General features: G+C 39.3%; 1 protein-coding gene across 1 annotated transcript in view; it reads left to right on the top strand.

The window, feature by feature from the left end:
- si:dkeyp-14d3.1 (transmembrane protein 132C) overlaps positions 1-21,653 on the top strand; it is a 212,679-nt gene that overhangs the window by 177,729 nt on the left and 13,297 nt on the right. The window contains exons 5-6 of the mRNA XM_056729972.1: positions 7,727-7,870; positions 19,716-19,924. Of these exons, the coding sequence (XP_056585950.1) occupies positions 7,727-7,870; positions 19,716-19,924 (353 nt within the window). The remainder of the gene's footprint in view (positions 1-7,726; positions 7,871-19,715; positions 19,925-21,653) is intronic.

Genomic DNA, 21,653 nt, shown 5'->3' on the forward strand with positions numbered 1-21,653 from the left:
TCTTTACCACTCTGGAGTTGCCAAGGGTGAGAGGCGGCGGGCTGGTGTGGGTTTGCTTATAGCCCCCCAGCTCAGCCGCCATGTGTTGGAGTTTACCCCGGTGAACGAGAGGGTCGCTTCCCTGCGCCTCCGGGTCGGGGATAGGTCTCTCACTGTCGTTTGCGCCTATGGGCCAAATGGCATGGAGAGTACCCGGCCTTCTTGGAGTCTCTGGGAGGGGTGCTGGAAAGCGCCCCGACTGGGGACTCCGTCGTTCTGCTGGGTGACTCCAACGCCCACGTGGGCAGCGACAGTGACACCTCGAGGGGCGTGATTGGGAGGAACGGCCCCCCTGATCTGAACCCGAGTGGTGTTCTGTTATTGGACATCTGTGCTAGTTACAGTTTGGCCATAACGAACACCATGTTCAAGCATAAGGGTGTCCATCAGTGCACATGGCACCAGGACACCCTTGGCCGGAGGTCAATGGTCGACTTTGTTGTTGTTTCATCTGACCTACGGCCGTATGTCTTGGACACTCGGGTGAAGAGAGGGGCGGAGCTGTCAAATGATCACCACCTGGTGGTGAGTTGGATCCGATGGCGGGGGAGGAAGCTGGACAGACTCGGCAGACCCAAACGTACTGTGAGGGTCTGTTGGGAACGTTTGGCCGAATCGCCTGTCAGAGAGATCTTCAACTCCCACCTCCGGCAGAGCTTCGACCAGATCCCGAGGGAGTCTGGAGATATTGAGTCCGAGTGGACCATGTTCTCCACCTCCATTGTCAACGCAGCCACTCGGAGCTGTGGCCGTAAGGTCTCCGGTGCCTGTCGAGGCGGCAATCCCCAAACCCGGTGGTGGACACCGGAAGTAAGGGATGCCGTCAAGCTGAAGAAGGAGTCCTATCGGGCCTGGCTGGCTTGTGGGACTCCCGAGCCAGCTGACAGGTACCAACAGGCCAAGCGGACTGCAGCCCGGGTGGTTGGGGAGGCAGAAACTCGGGCCTGGGAGGAGTTCGGCGAAGCCATGGAGAAAGACTATCGGTCGGCCTCGAAGAGATTCTGGCAAACCGTCCGACGCCTCAGGAGGGGGAAGCAATGCCCCACCAACGCTGTTTACAGTGGAGGGCGGCAGCTGTTGACCTCGACCGGGGATATCATCGGGCGGTGGAAGGAATACTTCGAGGATCTCCTCAATCCCGCCGTCACGTCTTCCATTGAGGAAGCAGAGGCCGAGGGCTCAGAGGCGGACTCGCCCATCACCGGGGATGAAGTCACCGAGGTAGTCAAGAAACTCCTCGGTGGCAGGGCACCGGGGGTGGATGAGATCCGTCCTGAGTACCTCAAGTCTCTTGATGTTGTGGGGCTGTCTTGGCTGACACGCCTCTGCAGCATCGCGTGGCGGTCTTGGACAGTGCCCTTGGACTGGCAGACCGGGGTGGTGGTACCTCTTTTTAAGAAGGGGGACCGGAGGGTGTGCTCCAACTACCGGGGGATCTCACTTCTCAGCCTCCCCGGGAAAGTCTATGCCAGGGTACTGGAGAGGAGAATCCGGCCGATAGTAGAACCTCGGATTCAGGAGGAACAGTGTGGTTTCCATCCCGGTCGTGGAACACTGGACCAGCTCTACACCCTCTTCAGGGTGCTGGAGGGTTCATGGGAGTTTGCCCAACCAATCCACATGTGTTTTGTGGATTTGGAGAAGGCATTCGACTGTGTCCCTCGCGACATCTTGTGGAGGGTGCTCTGGGAGTATGGGATTCGGGACCCTTTGCTAAGGGCCATCCGGTCCCTGTACGACCGGAGCAGGAGCTTGGTTCGCATTGCCGGCAGTAAGTCAGACTTGTTCCCGGTGCATGTTGGACTCCGGCAGGGCTGCCCTTTGTCGCCGGTTCTGTTCATAATTTTTATGGACAGAATTTCTAGGCGCAGCCAGGGGCCGGAGGGCGTCGGGTTTGGGGACCACACGATTGCATCTCTGCTCTTTGCGGATGATGTCATCGTGCTGGCCCCATCAGACCAGGACCTTCAGCATGCACTGGGACGGTTTGCAGCCGAGTGTGAAGCGGCTGGGATGAGAATCAGCACCTCCAAATCTGAGGCCATGGTTCTCAGCCGGAAAAGGGTGGCTTGCTCACTTCAGGTAGGTGGAGAGTTCCTGCCTCAAGTGGAGGAGTTCAAGTATCTGGGGGTCTTGTTCACGAGTGAGGGAAGGATGGAGCGGGAGATTGACAGACGGATCGGTGCAGCTTCTGCAGTAATGCAGTCGCTGTACCGGTCTGTCGTGGTGAAGAAGGAGCTGAGCCGATTTACCGGTCAATCTACGTTCCTACTCTCACCTATGGTCATGAGCTGTGGGTCATGACCGAAAGGACAAGATCCCGGATACAGGCGGCCGAAATGAGCTTTCTCTGCAGGGTGGCCGGGCGATCCCTTAGAGATAGGGTGAGAAGCTCGGTCACTCGGGAGGAGCTCAGAGTAGATCCGCTGCTCCTCCACATCGAGAGGGGCCAGCTGAGGTGGCTCGGGCATCTTTTCCGGATGCCCCCTGGACGCCTTCCCGGTAAGGTGTTCCGGGCATGTCCCACCGGGAGAAGACCCCGGGGAAGACCTAGGACACGCTGGAGGGACTATGTCTCCCGGCTGGCCTGGGAACGCCTCGGTGTCCCCCCGGAAGAGCTGGAGGAAGTGTCTAGGGAAAGGGAAGTCTGGGCATCCCTGCTTAGACTGCTGCCCCCGCGACCCGGCCCCGGATAAGCGGTAGAAAATGGATGGATGGATGGTATTGGTGACACACGTTTGCTAATAAGGCCCTGGATGGCACTTTGCTTTTAATACAGCTTCAGACCTTCTTATTTTATTTTTTAGGAAAAAGTCAATTTAAATATGATTAATTGACTTGTTTGTATATATTGTAAAACAGGGTTTTTCAGCCATGTGAGCAATACAACGTCAAAGGACCACCGTTTCTTTTTTAAATTAATCGCTAAAAGTTGATTACTCAGCATATCATGTAATGAATTTAATTTATAATCGTTTTAATCAATATACAGCCCTGTAAATGTCAATTGGTGTGAACGTTGCAAATATCCAATATACTAAAAGTTCATTAATGATTCCACTCATTCAGGTCTATAGACAACAGTTAAAAAAATGTAAAAAAATTCGCGTCAAGGTCTACAAAAGAAAGTAAAGTAGCCCTAAGAGGCTAAACTCAGTATATGACAGTGATGTCCTTGAGTGTTAGGTTGATTCATAAATTCCACCGTTAGCTCCTGAGCTTGCCCTGCAGCATGCTTCCAATTCAGCCTATTAAAGCCCATCAGGGAAGAGGCGTGTAAACAGTCCAGCATGCCAGACCCCGCAACTTTGATAATAGCTGTGTATGTGTTTTTGGCTGTGTCCGATTGCTGTGGCCATCTCAGCCATCTCTCCACTTTACCGGTGTCCCACTGTGGCTTATTATCAGCATGCCGTGATCTCGTTCTTGCTAGCAGCTAATATCCCGCTGCTTGCTTTTAGCCTGCTGTGAGGCTCTAAACCCAAGAAATGTGCACAAAAATACACACGCACACACACACACACACGCACACACACACACATACTGTTTAGACAGAGACTGGGTCTATCTGAAGATCTACAGCCATTTGGCCCATCATGTGCAATGATCTTTGTAGGAGGGCAAACAGAGGCTTGGGGGCTTCCGGGAGTGTGTAAAGAGAGATAGACAGTTTTAGAGATGTATGAATCAAAGTATATTCCCTTGTGGTTTTGAGGTTGTAGACCAGGATGAAATAAGCTACAGGCAGAAACAGCTACATGTAGAGTGTATGAAATTTTGCTGCATCTAGTGGTGAGGTTGCAAATTGCAACCAAAGGCTCACTCCACCCCTCCCTTTTGAAGCACTACGGTGGCTGACACAGACAGGACTAAGATGTTGTCATGTTTTCGAAGGACCTAACGTATTTATGAAACGCACTATGTAGAGCGGTTTGACCATTTAGGGCTACGTAGAAACAACTTGGTGAATTCCATGCAAGGGGACCTGCGGTGTTTGTAGGTAGAAATATCTCTTTCTAAAGTAATAAAAACATAACTCTTCATTATCTAAGGTCTTTATACACCTCTGAAGACATAGTTATTTATGTTATATTGCATTTCTGTCAAAAGATATTCCAAAATATGACACACTGGACCTTTAATAAGCTATTTACAGTATAATAAACACTGCAATATTCCATAAAAAAAAAGAATTGTACATTTTAATGCTACAGGGACTTTAACCAACATAAAGTGATTGACATTGTGAGTTAACGGACCCATTGGATGAAAGTCAGTTTTTTTCTGTGTTTAAGTGCTATAATCGGGTCCCCGGTGCATTTAGCAAGCCATAAAACTTAAAAAACAATATTGACATTGTTTTGGTAAGCCTTTCTCTGCAAACATGTGAGAAATTGAGCCGTTTAGATTTCGCTCCTGATGTGACGTAGATACAGGCTCTTATTATAATATTACCACCCCATTCCACCCACGGCGCTGCCGCCATTGTTCTTTTCTGAACAACAGGTTAGAAGGGAGCTTAGTCAGTCACGGGCTAAATAGAACATTCAAAGCCAGTGTTAAACTTACTCTATATTTATATATTATTTGGCAAATGGGCACTTGGAGTTGAGCTGTATGTATGCTAATCCATTATGTGCGTAAATATGTTTAGCTGCGGAGCTGTTTGTTTTGCTGATGAACAGTTGCGAACACTGCGGGTGGTTTCGTTTTAAACATCTCAAATCATTCTTCCTTAGGCTGAAAATCTGTCACAGCATACCAGTTATGCTCTCACGTTGTGTGTTTAACGTTATAACTTGTCTACGACAAGTGCTAAAACCCACATAATTCCACTGAGATCTGCAGGTGCGCATTCCTTGGATTTTAGTCAAGCATACACGCAATGTTTGCTGTGACTGATATGTAAGTCTCCGGACAAATGATAGAGGTATTTAAAACAAAACAAAACACAGAGGAGTTCAGGAAACATAATTTAGCTACACGTGTGTTGTTGTGTTGACACGACAGATGGAAGGGGGGGTGGAGTGTGCTGTAACTCATTATGATTTAAAGAGACATGCACCAAAACGAGGCGAAAAGGGTTTTGTTTACACAACATGTTCCAGACATTTTATGAAGACCCTAATAAATGATATCAACTTGTTGAAAGTGCTCATTTAATGAGTCCTATAAAAAATAATGTACAGTCATCCAGTCAGAACACATCTCATGTTGTGATATGCTCGGCTGAGTGTGCATTATCCTGCTTATAACAAAACTATTTGCCAAGTAAGTAAATAAAGAAATAAAAACACACAACATTGATTTGAGATTAAATTATTTATTATGTGAGACTGAGACTTTTGGAGTGCTATAAGGCACATGAAACAAGCACAGCTTGGTAAAAGAATAATTTGTCTGGAACAACGGCCATTTTTTGGACGGTTTAGTGGTCATTATACAGCAATATATGACTGGGATTTACCAATCTGGATGAAGTATCCTCGTAAGCGATGTGTAATAAATATGAATGAATTTCATGTATACTTTTGGGATAGATTTTCTGTAAAATTACCCCTGAACTTTACTAAATCTGGCAAGACCTTGTTTCAAGATGTCATCAAAGAGGAAAGTGGTTCATAAATAAAGTACATAATGTCTTTTTTAAGGGTTCGAAATAACATTTGTTTTCCATTTGTGTCCACACAGAAGCATTTACAGCAGCCAGATTCGAACAAAATGCCTTTTCAAATCTCTATCGTCTTTAAATTATTTAGCCCACAAAAACATCTCAAACATTTATAAGCCCATTCTTAGAGCGACGCATGAGAATTGTGACCTCCCTATTTGGCATAAAGGACTGAATCTGAGTCCAGACAATGAATCAAAGCATCTGAAGAGTCTTCTGCAGACGAGATCCAGGAATTAAACTGAAAAGAATCATGCTGTAATAGCGTAACAAAAATGAGTTATTTAGCCCTGTAGGGCAACAAGACTGCATATCAGTCAGGATATATATTCATATCTCCTCTTTCAAACCCTTTTCACATTAAAATAAGAAATGTTTAAAGACGGAGAAAGACAGCGGTGCTTGTCGTAATGGAAATAATAAGGTGGAGAATTCTCGAGATGGCGGTAAGCTGAGCGTGTCATTAAGCATTCATTGAGATTGGGTTATGTCAGAAGAAAATAAAGAACATGAAATGAGCAGAGAATGACATCGCTTACGTTGAATGAATACCTCCTGATTGCGGGAACCGCTCTGCCACCGTTGGACATTTACAGCGAGCAGATTGGTTAATTGAAAGTGATCTGCTAATAAGGTAAATTGACTACATTACCCACGTCTGCCCGTCTCTGAGGGATGGCACAATAGGGGCTGAGTTTCTCATGCTGACTGTAATGCTCTCAATTATGTGGTTGTCTGAAGCAGTGTGGCTCAGTGGCTGAAAGGTTAAGGACTCAGGCTGTTTCTCGTCTAATGATGCTTTTCCTTTGGCTCCATACAGCGCTCCCTTCATTCATCCAACCATCCACTACTAACTCTTTCTTCTCACTCTTTTCTCTGGTGCTTTGTTCAAAAGCTATTTTGGAGGTCTCTCTCTCTCTAACACACACACACACACAGTGGGATTTTAATAAAGTGAAATTAAGGCACTTACTAATGAACGATGAATGATGAAAGCGAAGAATAAGTACTGAAACAAGTGTGGTTGGAAAGAAACAGGAAATTAAGGAATTTAGGAAAGAGAACCCTCCTGTTATGTGTGGGGTCAAGTTTACCCCTAAGCAACTTTTATATTCTTTGAAAAGTATCTTCTATATCTTGAAAATAGTCTGCGCAAAATACATTTATATGATGATTATATAAATATATTAAAATAATAATTACGTTTTCAGTTATTTTCATATATTTTCTCCCATGCCCTCTGGAGCTAGAGCTTGAATGGTGTGAGGTTTTTTTTTTATCAAAAAATCGATTGCTTCTTGTGGGTTTCGCAGGAACTCAATTCAGAGAACTCGACAATCAAATGAACAAGTAAAATATATGACTTAATTTAATACATGTTTTATTGTAGTTTTTAAGTTATTTTTACTTAATCAAAGCAAATGTTATTTTAGTTTACTGAAATTAAAACTTGGAAAACGTTTCTGTTCAATAAAATCTGATCAAATATTGGCCTAAAAAGAAAATAGAAACACTTAAACTACACAAAAAATGAAATGTTGCTTCACAAATAAAATGAAATAAAATGAATGCATTAAAATTATGATATTAAACAAAAAATAAAATAAAACTACAATAAAAATGAATTCATCTTATATTGCAGCATAAGAAATAAACATATAAATAATTAAATGACAAAAGCATTAACAAAATTACTAAAACCGTAACTCAAATGTACATAAATTATATATAATTTAAAATATAAAAAATGTATATTTATAATAACTCTTAATCAAAACAACAGTTTGGAATACACAATAAAGACATGGTTTATGACATTTTTTTGCATATTAACTCTTCATATACAAAACAATAATGTATGTTTTGTCCTAATGTTTTATTGACAAGGGTGGAACTTATGAATGTAAAGAATAAAGTAGAGAGGGAAGTATAGAATGCCTGCAGTGATGATTGAGGAATGGATAGTAATATATTAATTATTGATTAAATAGATGTTTCTTGTATGTTTTGTCACAGGAAACAGAGATTGTGAACACAGCGGTGCTGAATGGGAAGACAGTAGCAGTTCCAGTGAAGGTGGTGACTGTGGGTACAGATGGTGCGGTTACAGATGTTTCAGAATCTGTGCAGTGCCAGTCTACAGATGAAGATGTTGTTAAGGTCAGTGTTTGTTTTAACAGTAATATTATGAAAAAATATTAATAACTGTTATAATCATGTTATTACATGGCCCCCTGAAATACATGATTCTGATTGGCTGATCCTTTTTAGATTTTCTGTATAATGTCCACCCAACCATGTATATGGCCATTGTGACTGACAATTTATTTCCTAAAGTCTTTCATTGAGTTATTTGTCAGTCTGCTAGCATAACCAAATCAAATTAACTTAATAGTGAATACATGTTCCTTATTGATAATTGTTTATCATGTATAGACAATCACTATCTGTCATGATTCTGTCTGTGTTTCCCTGTTTATTGTGGACTTTTAGTTTGTATGCCTTAGTTCCTGTTTCCTGTCTAATGTTGTAGTTTTTTGTAGTTCTTTTGTTCCTTTTATCATGATCAGTTTCAGGTGTCTTGTTAGACTTTATATTACATTGAAGGGATCTAGACGGATGGGTATTAATCACTAAACTTCTTCAATTTAGGCCACTGCTATAATGCAGATGATATTTTGCTACTTATATTAAAAACGAACTATTTTGTGACACATATTTTCTTTCTATTTAAGGCACGCAGCTGAATCTTGGTCACATATGAGCTAAAACCCAATCACAGAGTTGTCTATACAGCATATTTATAATATTTCATTACGCATGAAATGGATAGCGAGGGGTTTTCTAAAGATCAAAATTTGTGTTTGACAAGCCTATCACGTTGATGCGAAGACATACAATTCACAGATTTTAAATGACGGAGAAAAGTAATATGTAATCAAATTTAACTGTGGGAGTTTATTTAATGCTGATGAGTTTTTCAATGATCACATGAATGTCTCAGATTGCTCATTTCGGTCTACATGCTGGATGTCATAGAAAGTTGCATAAGTGACACAACTGTGAATCATCTAAAGTCCCCATGAAAACAGACGTTTGTGTGTGTGTGTGTAGGACTATGAGAAAAAGGACAGAAGTTGTAATACAGGTTTGATAATTCAAAAATTGATGTAAAGGCCATTTTCTTTCCGAATCATGACCATCAATTTGAATATGGAATCATTATGTAGCATTTCATATCATTTTCTCAAATGAATGTAATACAGCAGCCTATTAGCCTGCCGGCAGCCACAACAATGGATAGTTAGAATTAAGATGTAATGCAGGATGACCTGAATTACACAATCAGCTTAACGGTCAGAACCAAAATGCTGAATAGCTTTATTGTACTGCATCTTTTAAAACTTTGAATCAGTCATTAAGAACAATAAAGAGCAACATTTGGAAAAATGCGTTTGATTAAAGGGATAGTTCACCAAAAAATGAAAGCAAACCTATAAACATGTCTTTGTTCTGCTAAACACAAAGGAAGATATTTGGAAGAATGTCAGTAACCAGATCTGGGGAACCATTGACTCCCATTTAATTTCCCTACTATGGTAGTAAATAGGGGATGAGATCTGTTTGCTAACTGACATTCTTCCAAATATCTTCTTTTGTGTTCAGCAGAACAAAGCAATGTATATAGGTTTGAAACAACTCGAACGTGAATTTTCATTTCTGGGTGAACTATCTCTTTAAGGGTTGATGTTTTTTGTGTCCCATTGATGCCTTGTTCCCTTCCATATGCGTGTGAGTGTCCTAAGCTTGTCCAGTTTTGTCTAACAAGACTGTCAATCTGTTTAATAAGGATTGACATGCTGTACTGACAAATTTTGTGTGATTTTAGACGTGGTGTTGACCATGTTCGACCAGTGTTGTACTGATCTAGCCTGTTTTATCGAAATGTGATTTCACAAGATCATAATGTAACTTGGCAGCTTGTTAACGTGACTAAAAATACCTATTTTACTTTTGCTCTTGTCAAAAAAACTTCAGGAAATTAGTAGGTATGTGGTCATTCTGTGAAAAACTCAAAACAAGGCATCTTATTTTCTTTGAATTTCAACAAGCCGGATGAGATCCCGACATCTGTATGTAAAATTTTCTCAGTTGACCTTGAATGACAAGAAACAAAGAAGTGCGTTTTCATCGTTCCCTAAACACCTTGCGTTGAAAGCAGGTGCTTGTTGTGAGCTATTTACAGAAGGGGTCTTCAACGTTTTTGTAGGGAGCAGGGACCCCCTTATACTAAATGTGTAGACAGAGCTATTTAAATAGAAAAAACCCTATTGTTACAGCAATATTATGTTAAGACATTACATTAGCACTGTTATATTACTGTTGCACATACTGACTTTTCTGTGTATTTTTATTATCATTTTTATTAATAACAGGATGCAACGAGTCCGCGTTATTTTTGGGGCATTTTGTTTGACTTGCACCATCAGTACACGTCACGCGTTTCTTTGATTTTAAACACGTACAATCGTTTTGTCAGAGTTTACAATGCAGAAGTGATGTGGTGTCATTTGGCTGTCAAATTAGGGCATAGCTTTAACAAATTTTAACAAAAGTTCAGAAATATATGGGAATGCACATTATTTGCATGCAACTCCTTTCATGCGTACTCTGAACCACTCAAAGTGAGACGGTGAAGCAGATGTAACGTTCACTTTCTTCTAATGCTTCTTCTGCCTGAATGGATGTTTTTGTCCGCACGCTGGTTAAAATTGCAATATGCGGAAGCTTCAATGAATCCGCGTGGCCGCACACATGCGCAGCTTGGAGAGAAAATTGGTTGTAATATTTCTGTACCCAAGCTTAACATTTTCTACAAATAGCCCTAGGGGCCGAGGACCCCGGTCGAAGACCCATGATTTACAGTATTTGTTTATCCAGCAAGTTCTCACCTAGAGAACCTTGATATTTTTCCATCTGTATTCAAGGGTTCAAGTCATCCTCGATTTGTGTAGTCAATTACTGACTGTCTTGTGATTTTCTCTCATTTTTCAAACTTTCAATTATCTATCGATCAGGCTGACAGATTGAGTTCACTGTATGTTGTGTTTGAAAGAGTGAGCAATAAGCTTGTTGTGTGCACTGATGGAATGAGTCTGTATAACCTGTGTTGTGTGCATTTTCAACTTCAGCTGTTGTGCATTAAACTATACAGTTTGTATTTTGCATTTCTTTAAACATTTTGTTTGAATGTTTTGTGTGTAATGGTCCAAATGTCCTCACTTACCCAGTGAACTGTCCTGAAAACCCACATTTTACTGGTCCACACTACATAAAAATGCTCATGAATCGGTCCTATTACATTTTTATATTTTCTAATGTTGTTCACATATTTGTGTGATGTTTATGGTTAGGAGAAGGATTACGGGCTAGAATCATCAGGCTGATATAAAATCAGTTGAAATCTGTCTAATGTTCCCGTGTAACTAGCATGTTAAAACAAACGTATATACTGTAGGTGGGAAAAGTAAAAAAAAATATTATGCTCACATACAAGTACTACTACTTTGATGAAATTGTACTTGAGTTCAAGTAAGATTACCAGTCAAAAAATCTACTCAAGCAAAAGTAGAAAGTACCTTGCTTAAAATTAACTCAAAGTAAAAGTTACTTAGTTACTTTTTAAAAGCTAGGGAACTTCTCCTTTTTTGTGCATCACCAACAAGTGTCATCATAGTGCCTAATTGTATATATAAAAACAGGTTACAAGTGCACTGCAACAAATAAAGAATTGTTTGTCTTGTTTTGCAGAAATATCACAGAATCATATTGCAGAAATATCAACTAAACAATTATTAAATCAATATACATTTTCTTTAGAAGCAAAATTAACCCTTAAAAAACATTTTAAGCCTTAGTTTTTTTATCAAATTATCAATGGTACACACTCCTAAGTTTCAGTAGTGAAACCTCGTATACATGGTTTTACGCAGGATTCCACGTTTGTACGGAATGAGAGTAAATGTAATGATTGACAGTTGTAACTCGCCGGTTGTTACCATGGCAACATTTTTGCCGTTGATCGAAGTGAACAAGAAACATAAATCCAAAGAATTTAATCTGTTTGATACGTATCTGCTGTTTTCGGTCAAAGACTGGTTAAGTGAGGCAATTTGAGCTAAAACACAGACAGATACGCTGTGTTTTCTTCATGTTCATAGCTTCACAGCGCTCACATGGTTGTGGCATGTTTACTTATTTTACGAGCTTTGCATTTGTTGTTTAGTTTTTCTCATGAAGCTGCATATACAGTATACAGTAAATATATGCAGAAGTTGTTCAGTTCGGTTCCATACACACTGCGTTAATGTGGTGCAGACACAATAGCTAACCTTTCTTCTGCAAAACGAGATTTAACTATCATATGTGAGAACTGTAAAACCCAAAGCCCAGACATACGACTGAAAATCTTTAATAAGGGAATTGACTACAATCCAATGGAAAATCGGAATATAATAAAGCATTATGCGCCAATGTTGTTTTGACTTTAACTAAACTGTCCAAACTTTTTATTAGTTACCAGTGCAACAAAAGTATGAGCATTATTTGTAAACTCAGCAAAAAAAGAAACGTCCTCTGACTGTTTTTACTTTCAGTAAACTTAATATGTGTAAATATTTGTATGAACACTAAAAGAGTCAACACCATAAGACATAAACTAAAAATGTTTCACAGACATGTGACTAACAGAAATAGAATAATGTGTCCCTGAATGAAGGTAGGCTCAAAATCAAAAGTACCAGTCAGTATCTAGTGTGGCCACCAGCTGCTTGAAGTACTGCACTGCATCTCCTCCTCATGGACTGGACCAGATTTGTCAGTTCTTGCTGTGAGATGTTACCCCACTAAGGCACTTGCAAGTTCCTGGACATTTCTGGGGGGAATGGCCCTAGCCCTTACCCTGCGATCCAACAGGTCCCAGACGTGCTCAATGGGATTGAGATCCGGGCTCTTTGCTGGCCATGGCAGAACACTGACATTGCTGTCATGCAGAAACTCACGCACAGAACGAGCAGTATGGCTGGTGGCATTGTCCTGCTGGAGGATCATGTCCGGATGAGCATGCATAAAGGGTACCACATGAGGGAGGAGGATGTCTTCCCTGTACCGCAAGGCATTGAGATTGCCTACAATGACAACAAGCTCAGTCCGATGGTGATGTGATATTCCGCCCCAGACCATGACGGACCCCCCACCTCCAAATCGATCCCGCTCCAGGGTACAGGCCTCGGTGTAACGCTCATTCCTTCGACGATAAACACGAATCCGTCCATCACCCCTGGTGAGACAAAACCGTGACTCATCAGTGAAGAGCACTTTTTGCCACTCCTGTCTGGTCCAGCGAAGGTGGGTTTGTGCCCATAGGCGGCGTTGTTGCTGGTGATGTCTGGTAAGGACCTGCCTTACAACAGGCCTACAAGCCCTCAGTCCAGCCTCTCTCAGCCTATTGCGGACAGTCTGAGCACTGATGGAGGGATCGTGTGTTCCTGGTGTGACTCGGGCAGTTGTTTTGGCCATCCTGTACCTGTCACGAAGGTGTGATATTCGGATGTACCGATCCTGTGCAGGTGTTGTTACACGTGGTCTTCCACTGCGAGGATGATCAGCTGTCCTTCCTGTCTCCCTGTAGAGCTGTCTTAGGCGTCTCACAGTGCGGACATGGCAATTTATTGCCCTAGCCACATCAGCAGTCCTCATGCCTCCCTGCAGCATGCCTAATGCACGTTCACGTAAGGTGAGCAGGGACCCTGGGCATCTTTCTTTCGGTGTTTTTCACAGTCGGTAGACAAGTCTCTTTAGTGTCCTGCGTTTTTAGAACTGTGACCTTAAATGCCTACTCTCTGTAAGCTGTTAAGGTCTTAACGACCATTCCACAGGTGCATGTTAATTCATTGATTATGGTTAATTGAACATGCATGGAAAACATTGTTTAAAACCCTTTACATTGAAGATCTGTAAAGTTATTTGGATTTTTACAACATTATTGTTGAAATACACAGTCCTGAAAAAGGGACGTTTCTTTTTTTGCTGAGTTTACAAATATTATTTAACTGTACCTCTTCATCCTTGCAATGTTTTCAATTTTTTACTCAGTAGCGGATGTGATTAAATATAATAACGAATTACAATAAATCACACAAATCATACTTAAGTACAAGTAAAATTACAGATTACTTAAATTTACTTAAAAAAGTACAAACACACTAAAATCTACTCAATACAGTAACGTGAGTAAATGTAACCTTTGAACATTTAGGACACTATATTCAGTTTGTAGTCAAAATTCTCCCATATGGCTAGAAGCGACTGGAACTGCTGTGTCGCATTGTTTGCATTATTGATATGATGCTCGGAAACTGAAGTGTTGAATCCAGTGTCAAGAGGAAAAAAAGTAGACCGCTCTTTAAACTTGCCTTCAAGAAATCAACCAACTACATGTCTCTCACAGACTTTAAAGAGAAATATAATTAAATACTCGCTTTTTAAGTCCACTTATAATGTTATTTATTTTGTCTAACATGGCCATTCATACCCTATGAGTACTGCAACTTTAAAGGAGTAGTTCACCCTCAAAAGACAAATTCTGTTGTCATGTACTCACCCTCTTGTCATATTAAACCTGTATGATTTTCTGTCGTACGCCGAACACAAAAGAAGATATTTTGAAGAATGTTGTGAACAGCGTTGGTTTTAGAAGTGTATGGGGGATGTGCTGTTCGGTAACCAACCTTTTTCAAGTATCTGCTTTTGTATTCTGCATAAGAAAGAAAGGCACACAGGTTTGAAATGTCAAGAGGGTGAGTAAATAATGACAGAGTCTAATTTTGAAGGTGAACTACTCCTTTAAGACTTCTATATAAAAAGTTTATTTGCAAAAACAGATAACTCCGTTTTTACAAATGTATAAAAATGGATTACTTTATTAATCCCCAAAGGGAAATTTAAAGTGCTTTATATTATATTAATATTATGTTGTTATGTTGTCATGTTTTTAATTATCTCTTTCTTTCATAATCTGAAGAACATTTTTTCACCACAAAGTACCTTTTGTGAAACTGACAGGTTTTTCAGATGTTAAAGGTTCTATGGCATCGAAGAACCTGTTGAAGCACCTTTTTTAAGAGTATAGTGTTAGTTAGCTGTATTTATGTTTCTATTACTTAATCAAAACAACCAAACTGGAGTTTGAATGATATTTCTTAGAATGCACAATTAAATATCTGTTTTGGAACCGTTCATATTTACAGTAAATGACATTACCTCTATGATTTGAAAACTTCCTATGAAACATCTGAAACATTTTTACGATATAGTTTCAATAAATGGTCTATTGTAAGTGTACTGGTGAAGCAGTAACGTATATTGAACTCTTTAATTCAAAAAGAGTTATAAAACATTCGGTTCTCCAAAATATGACCCCTTTTACATGAGAGTTGAAAAAGCCTCTCAAGTCAAGATTGCTATCAGGCTCCAGATCTATAATGTGAAGGTTTTAAGTACTCTCAGAATGCATTATGGGTTTAAAAGCGAGAGCTAGCAAAAACTGTCTAAGGTCAATGTTGTTTAGCTGTGGGGGGCAGCCACATAACCGTAGGTTATAAAATAACAGTGTGCAAACAAAATGGAAAGTGAAAAGATCTTCAATTAAATCAGAAATGTATCAAAAGGACCCTTGTGTAAAAGTCAACGTGTGAGTTTGTGTGCGCATTAGGAATCGATGTTGCTCATTCTTAGGCCTTATAGAATGAAGATGTGTGGGAGAGAGAGAGAGAGAGAGAGGTGTTATCTAAAGAACCTTTCAATGAAGTATGGCACTTGATGTAAAGCACTATTGGTAGGCAGTCAGGTAAAACTGATGAGCACATAAAAAAGGTGAGTTTAGATTACAGGTTCTCCCAAAAGAAGTGACACAGACAGTCAATGCTGGATAACCCATTAGCAGTCAAAGGCCGTCCGGTCCAGTAGATGAAAGTGTGTGGAAGTCAAAATCTAATGTGCTTTCCTTGGATGCATTTCAGCTCTGATTAAATATCAGAAAAAATAGTTTTTTCTCCACAGAGGACCAGAGTTGGAGGTTTAGACCCGGTTAATTGTGCTGTCAGACCTGCTCAGCCAAACACGTGTATGAGGGGGCTGTTTGTGGGTCAGATGGAGGTCTGATTGGACACATCTGACAGGTAGTTAATTTTCCAGACTTAACCGTCAGGATGTGCAACGTTCTGGAGGATACCACAGTCTACGGCAGAGATAAATGATCACACCTTGTGTATGGCATGTCTGTGTGTCTGTAGAAGTTTATTACAGCTGTACACCATTAGTTATTGTCAGTGATGTAGGTGTAGTTTGGAGTTTCAACATGTTGAGTTGAATTACAATTTACTGTACTGTAATTTTATTTATTATTATTTAAGTTTTTTATATCATTGGTTGTGCAATTTTTCATTTTATTATTAATATTGAGCTACAGTAATATTGAAAGTCCACCATACAACAGATACACCATACAAATCATTCTCCCTCCTGCGCATTTTGTGATGATATTTCAAGTTCTTGATGTAATTTATAATTCTTGTTTTAATCCTTTTTGTCCCATTTCCATTAAGTTGGAATGGCATGTGGGGTTTAAAGGGACAGATCACCTAAAAATGAAAATCCTGTCATCATTTACTCATCCTTGACTTGTTCCAAACCTATATTTATGTCTTTGTTGTGTTGAACACAAAAGAAGATATTTGGACGAATGCTTGTAACCAGACAGTACTGGGCACTATTGACTTTGTAACAATGAAAATTAAATAAATAAGGTTGAGTTGAGTTGAGACCACCATAGTTTTTTTGATAGTCGATAGTGCCCCAAAACTGGTCCAAATGTCATAATTTGCGCTCAGCACAACAAAAAAAAAAATTCTGTTGCATTTTCATTTTTGGTGAACTGTTCCTTTAACGTGATACCTGTCTATCAGATAAGGTGTCTTGTGGTTTACTATTGTACATACCTATTTCATTGACACTAGCCATGTATGGATATGCCTGTTCAGTATTCACTGTTAAAGTTTTAAGACGCATACCTGATTATATATGATGTGAATATAACAGTCTGTTTACAGATTTGATATGTTCATCTGACACAAAAATGTGAAATGCATACTTTTCCCTATTTTATAACTACATCTATAGTCTGTTTCATAATGTTTGTTATGTTCAGCTGCTTTGCAACAATTCACATTTGTGAAAAGCACTATAAACTTGAACTGAACTCTTAACTGGTAAACATTGCCTTAACGTTGTTTGTCAGACAACAATTGGACACTTGAGTCACACTAAAAATATACAGTATAAAGCTGAGCTGCAAATAGCTTTTAAAATATATTTTTGTCCATGTGGATGTTAAGCATTGGAATATATCCATAGTTAATGTGAATAAGAAACTGATTTATTACATTAACTAAAACTTTCAATGCATTTAAACCCAATTAAAAATAACAGTGGTGTAAAAGTGAATAACTTTACAAATCATGTTCATTAGTCTGCGATCCAGATTTTAGGTTTTGGTGGCACTGTTGATCAATGTGTTAGCTGTGTTAAATGTGCCATTAAGTGTTTCATTAATCTCATGTTAGCATATTAATATTGGCAAGCCTTGTAAAAGTCTATGTTTCTGAGAGTAACAGAAATAAAGCTAAAGAGAGAGAGAGAGAGACTCTGACAGCAGACAGCTCTATCAGTCAGACAGGCGTGAAACAGACTCTCACAACTCTAACAGCCCTTAAGTGTAGAAAGCAATACACCACGATGTTCTGATACTGAGGTCTTGTCTTACTGCTCTCTGACTGTCCGATGTGTTGAGTTAGGGATGAGAATGAAGGTTTAACCATCATTATGGTTCGTCTTCTGTTTAGTGCCAACATTTGGACAATCCGTATTTCTACAGTAGCCCAAAACGGACAAACTGGTCTACAGAGCGTGTTTCCTGAATACGTTATTTCCATCGATAAATAAGCGGAAGCTCAATAACATTTTAGTCCTATTTCAACCACCTTAGTGCTTCGAAAGGGAGGGGGAGTGAGCCGTTGGTTGCAATTCACCACATCACTAGATGGTGCTAAATTTCATAAACTAGACCTTTAAATATATATATATTTTAATATAAAGTCTGTTTTCTGTGATTTTTAATGAAATATAAATGATAACTGTCAGAATAGGTAAAAGGATTGCAACGCTTAGTATTTACATCGTTGGCATAAATTGAATAGTTTTTCTTTGTGTTTAACTTAATAATGAATGCGGTCATCATTAACAATTTACAAAATATGGGACACTAAATATTACTTAAGTAATTAAGAACAGATTTTTGATATAATTGAACATACAGTAGATTGGCGAGACATTCTCAAACCCTAGCAGTAGAGATTAAATATTCCTTATGAGATGGGAAACTAGGAATAAATGTTTTTACAAATAGAAAGCAGACAGTCAGCTCTATTAATATGAAAGGGTTATGCACAAAATTTGTCAGCTGTGTGTGTGTGTCATACTTTTATCTTTGTGCTGCTGGCCACACTTTGATGATGCGCGTGTGTGTGTGGCCTCTGTAGTTTTTCATTTATGAAACGCAAAATCATGTTGTCAGAAGGCACCACCAAGAAGACAGACTGTCATATTTAAGAAAAGAGGTTCTCATATTTACCCCTCATTATAAACAAAGTGGGGTCCTATTCCTCCAGAGGTTGAAAAAAGGTGTCATCTGGTTCTGCTGAATCAGTTGCTGTCAACTCATACAAACCAACATTCATGTTTTTTTCTGAATTGTTCGATTTTTATTTAAATATGAAGTAATGTTAGTGCGTGATTCATTGATTATAATATAAATCTGTTTATATTTAAGAAAATATGAGTAGAACTGTATGTATACACAATGTAAATATTTTTCAATATAAATGTGTATATATATGTAAGTACATATTTTTTTAAGTGTGTGTGGGTGTGCACTTAAATGTGCTTATATAAACACAAACATTTATTTTGGAATCAATTCATCACCATGAATTAGTATACGTGATATTATTTAGTATTATTTGTCTGCGCGCATGCACATACTGTGTCTTAAGTCCTTTACTCTTTCCCTGCCAACACTACTGTTCTACACAATTTACACGTTTTTCAATAATTTTTGAGAAGACTCGACGAGTTCTTCCATTGGTTTATGGTTTCACTGTTATACAGTAAGGGGTGCTGTTATACATCTTTTGAATGAGTACAGCATGTACAGATCCAAAAGCAAGCAAATGCTCTGTTATGGTAAACATTCTAAATCTGATCTGGACAAAGTCTTTGACAACTTGCTCATCAAGAAACCGACCCAAATCTAAATGAAGATATAATAATATGTTTTTTACTTGTATCTCTATTCTTTGATTTCATCTATTGTATTTTTATACAGTTATAGAAAAAAATAGTTCGACAGTGTTGAAAGTTTTGTAAAAATGATGAAAATGCATCATTAAACACACTGAAAGAGATAAAATGACCATATTTGATGATCTGCAGTCATCGTGCTGTATTTTCTGCATAATATATAACGTAAATAAGGAGTGTTCAACACCAGATCAATGCTATTTCTCTACATTTATTGCCTTCTTGAACGAAACTGAAGGATATTTGTGACTACAGTAAGATGCAGGTTTTAGCTTTGTATGAACTGTTTGGTAATTCTGCCCATGCTTTGCCATAGGTTCAGTGTGCCTCTTCAAGCTAAAATATTTTCTCTTTCTCCTCTTATCTGTGCTGTGAAGTCTGGTCGATCCATTTCAATAGATCTGTTCTGTTACTGAGATATATATTGTATTGATTTCGGTAACATGGAGTTCGCTACGGTGTGTCGGAGAGATCAATTTTCGTTTCTTTCCTCACCTCTCTGTCACCGGCTTTCTCTTTTTGTTCACAGGTATCAGACAGATGTGACTACGTCTATGTGAATGGCAAAGAGATGAGGGGACGGGTGCAAATGCTGGTGAACTTCACCTACAGTTACCTGAAGGCCCAGCTGGAGGTGAAGGTCTGGATTCCCAAATTGCCCCTGCATATTGAAGTTTCAGATACAGAACTCAGTCAGATCAAAGGCTGGAGGATCACAATAAACAGTAACGCTCAGAGGTATGAACTTTTTTTGGGGGGGGGGGTAATTTGCGTATGCATTCATATTTTAGTATGTCTGCAGGTGTTTTTCTGTAAAATATGTGAATACAGTACAGTACACAGATATTGGGTTCCAGGGCCAGTTATGAAACAGTCAACAGCCAGAAGGTGAAAACTAAGCCAGCTCAATGGAGGCTTGATCAATTTAAACCTTGCAAAAGAAATTGCAAATGCTCGATACTTTGATTTCCCAGCATGCACTCGGTCTCCTATATCACCCGGTGTGTCTCATAAGCATGTGGACGTATTCCATCTCACTCTTCATAACCCTCAGGTATGCTTGGGTTTGTGATTTCAAAAGAGAATAAAGTCAATATATACGATTTTCTGGAGGTATGGAGACACTTTCCTCTGTCTCCATTTCAGAATGTCCCGCGTGACACGTTGATTCACAAAGCGTGTGAGAAACTGAGAAAACACAGAGAGAATATGAATCTCTTTATTGGAAAATGTGAAGTTCTCAATAGGTCCCATTGGTTTGTTTTGCCAGACCGCAGAAGTTTGAGAGACTTTTGTGAGGGTTAGAACATGGAATCAAGGATTGATGGTTTGGTCAAGAGCTTAACAAGAGCACATTCATTTTTGTGGTGGCAGTTCTTTCCAAACTCCATCAATTTTCACACAGCAGAAAGTACCTGACAAGTTTGTATGAGACATGAAAACAAAAAGAAACCTGAAAATGCATCGCCAGCATGGAACAACGTGTACAGTAAATATTTACACATTGTTCCATTTTGGCGATGCACTTTCATGTTTAGTTTTGACTAAAATATTCAGTTTAAGACACTATTAGAGAAATAACTCCCTGGTTACTAATTTGGTAGTTGAATGCTTTGGGCTTGTTCGTAATATCTTATTTTATGGTTTATTTATGGATACACAGGACAGAGGTGTTAACAGCTAATGAGATGAGCTGCACAGAATGTTGGATGCTAATTGCTTTACGCTTCTTTGTACATCAACCTACATCATCTTATTTTTATCTGCGTGTTAGTGTTTTTCTGAGATTACATTAAGCAGGTGGATAATTGTGTGAGTGCATTGTATTACTAAGTTTGTGGGCCATTTATTTCACCAGATCGATTCTTTCAGACTTTTTAATTAACATGTTGATGTTGACAACAGAATTGCTCTCAGACATCCAAGCACTCATACTATTCAATTTACTAAAGTGTAAACCATGGTCATATTTTATTATAGTCGTTTAGCTACTATTGGCGTGTGTCTGTGCTGTTTTTAATTGTTTTTGTATGTACATGTGCTAGAATGGTCTCATTAAGTGTTAGGATGCTGTGAGTGTCTCACGGCATAAGTGTTGGTGTTAAGATGCTGTTAAAACAATACAGTGTTGATGGATGTATCCTGAGACATCGGCGGTTGATGAGGTCAGTCTCGACCTTTAAATGCACGCTGCCTGAATGAAGCCCTAAATTGTTTGGCTGATTGAGGAGATATGCTCTGTTTTCTAAACAATTGGATGGTATGTAAGGAATAGTCTACATCCAGCCACACTGTAAAAAATCCCGTAAAAATAAGACATTTTCAAATAAACCGTAAAACAACATTCCTCCTGTAAATCATGTTTTCCCTGTTTTTTTTGGTAAATTTTCATTCTTTTTCTGTAATGTTATGTTTTTTTTTACAGTTTTGTCTAAATAAACTGTTTAAAAAAATCCTGTAAAATTGG

Source organism: Triplophysa dalaica, chromosome 18, assembly GCF_015846415.1.
Source record: "Triplophysa dalaica isolate WHDGS20190420 chromosome 18, ASM1584641v1, whole genome shotgun sequence".
Taxonomy (NCBI): Eukaryota; Metazoa; Chordata; class Actinopteri; order Cypriniformes; family Nemacheilidae; genus Triplophysa; species Triplophysa dalaica.